This window comes from Dipodomys ordii, unplaced genomic scaffold (assembly GCF_000151885.1).
Source record: "Dipodomys ordii isolate 6190 unplaced genomic scaffold, Dord_2.0 Scaffold472, whole genome shotgun sequence".
NCBI lineage: Eukaryota > Metazoa > Chordata > Mammalia > Rodentia > Heteromyidae > Dipodomys > Dipodomys ordii.
This window is the reverse complement of record NW_012267688.1, coordinates 511-968: the sequence shown is the minus strand read 5'-3', so window position 1 is coordinate 968 and position 458 is coordinate 511. Positions and strand designations below refer to the sequence as shown.

At 54.8% G+C, this 458-nt stretch overlaps 1 protein-coding gene across 1 annotated transcript in view; it reads left to right on the top strand.

Moving 5' to 3' along the window:
* Positions 1-244, top strand: part of LOC106001834 (mucin-2-like) — a gene marked incomplete at its 3' end in the record, with an annotated part of 19,114 nt that extends 18,870 nt beyond the window's left edge. The window contains exon 8 of the mRNA XM_013036797.1: positions 144-244. Within this exon, the coding sequence (XP_012892251.1) occupies positions 144-244 (101 nt within the window). The remainder of the gene's footprint in view (positions 1-143) is intronic.
* Positions 245-458: the final 214 nt, after the last annotated feature.

Sequence of the window (458 nt, the reverse complement as noted above, 5' to 3'; positions counted from 1 at the left end):
AGCCACCAGCATCCTCCCCACTGCATCCCAGACCCTGCCCCACTCACACAGCACCTTGCAATCAAGCTCATCCCCTGAAGTCCTGTCCTCCACACAAACTCCAGCTGTGTCACATCTGAGCTCCACACCTGCTGGACCCACAGACTCACCTTCTCCTGCTCCTTCCTCCCCTGGGACCATCACCCCACTCCTCACCTCCACTCTCCAGGACACCACTCAGGAGAAGGACACAGGGTCAACTCCCGTGAGCACCTTGACTGAAAGACAGACGACAAATGGACAGAATATTTCATCTGCTTCCTGGGTCTCCTCAGGCCTCCACACAAGTCCAACATCTTCTGACACAGCAGTGTCCACTGTAGAACATTCCAGTTCTCCCCCCGAAACCTACTTTACCACCTCAGCCTCCTCAGAACTTTCTGTGACCTCAGCTAAAGAGACAATGCTCTCCACCACTG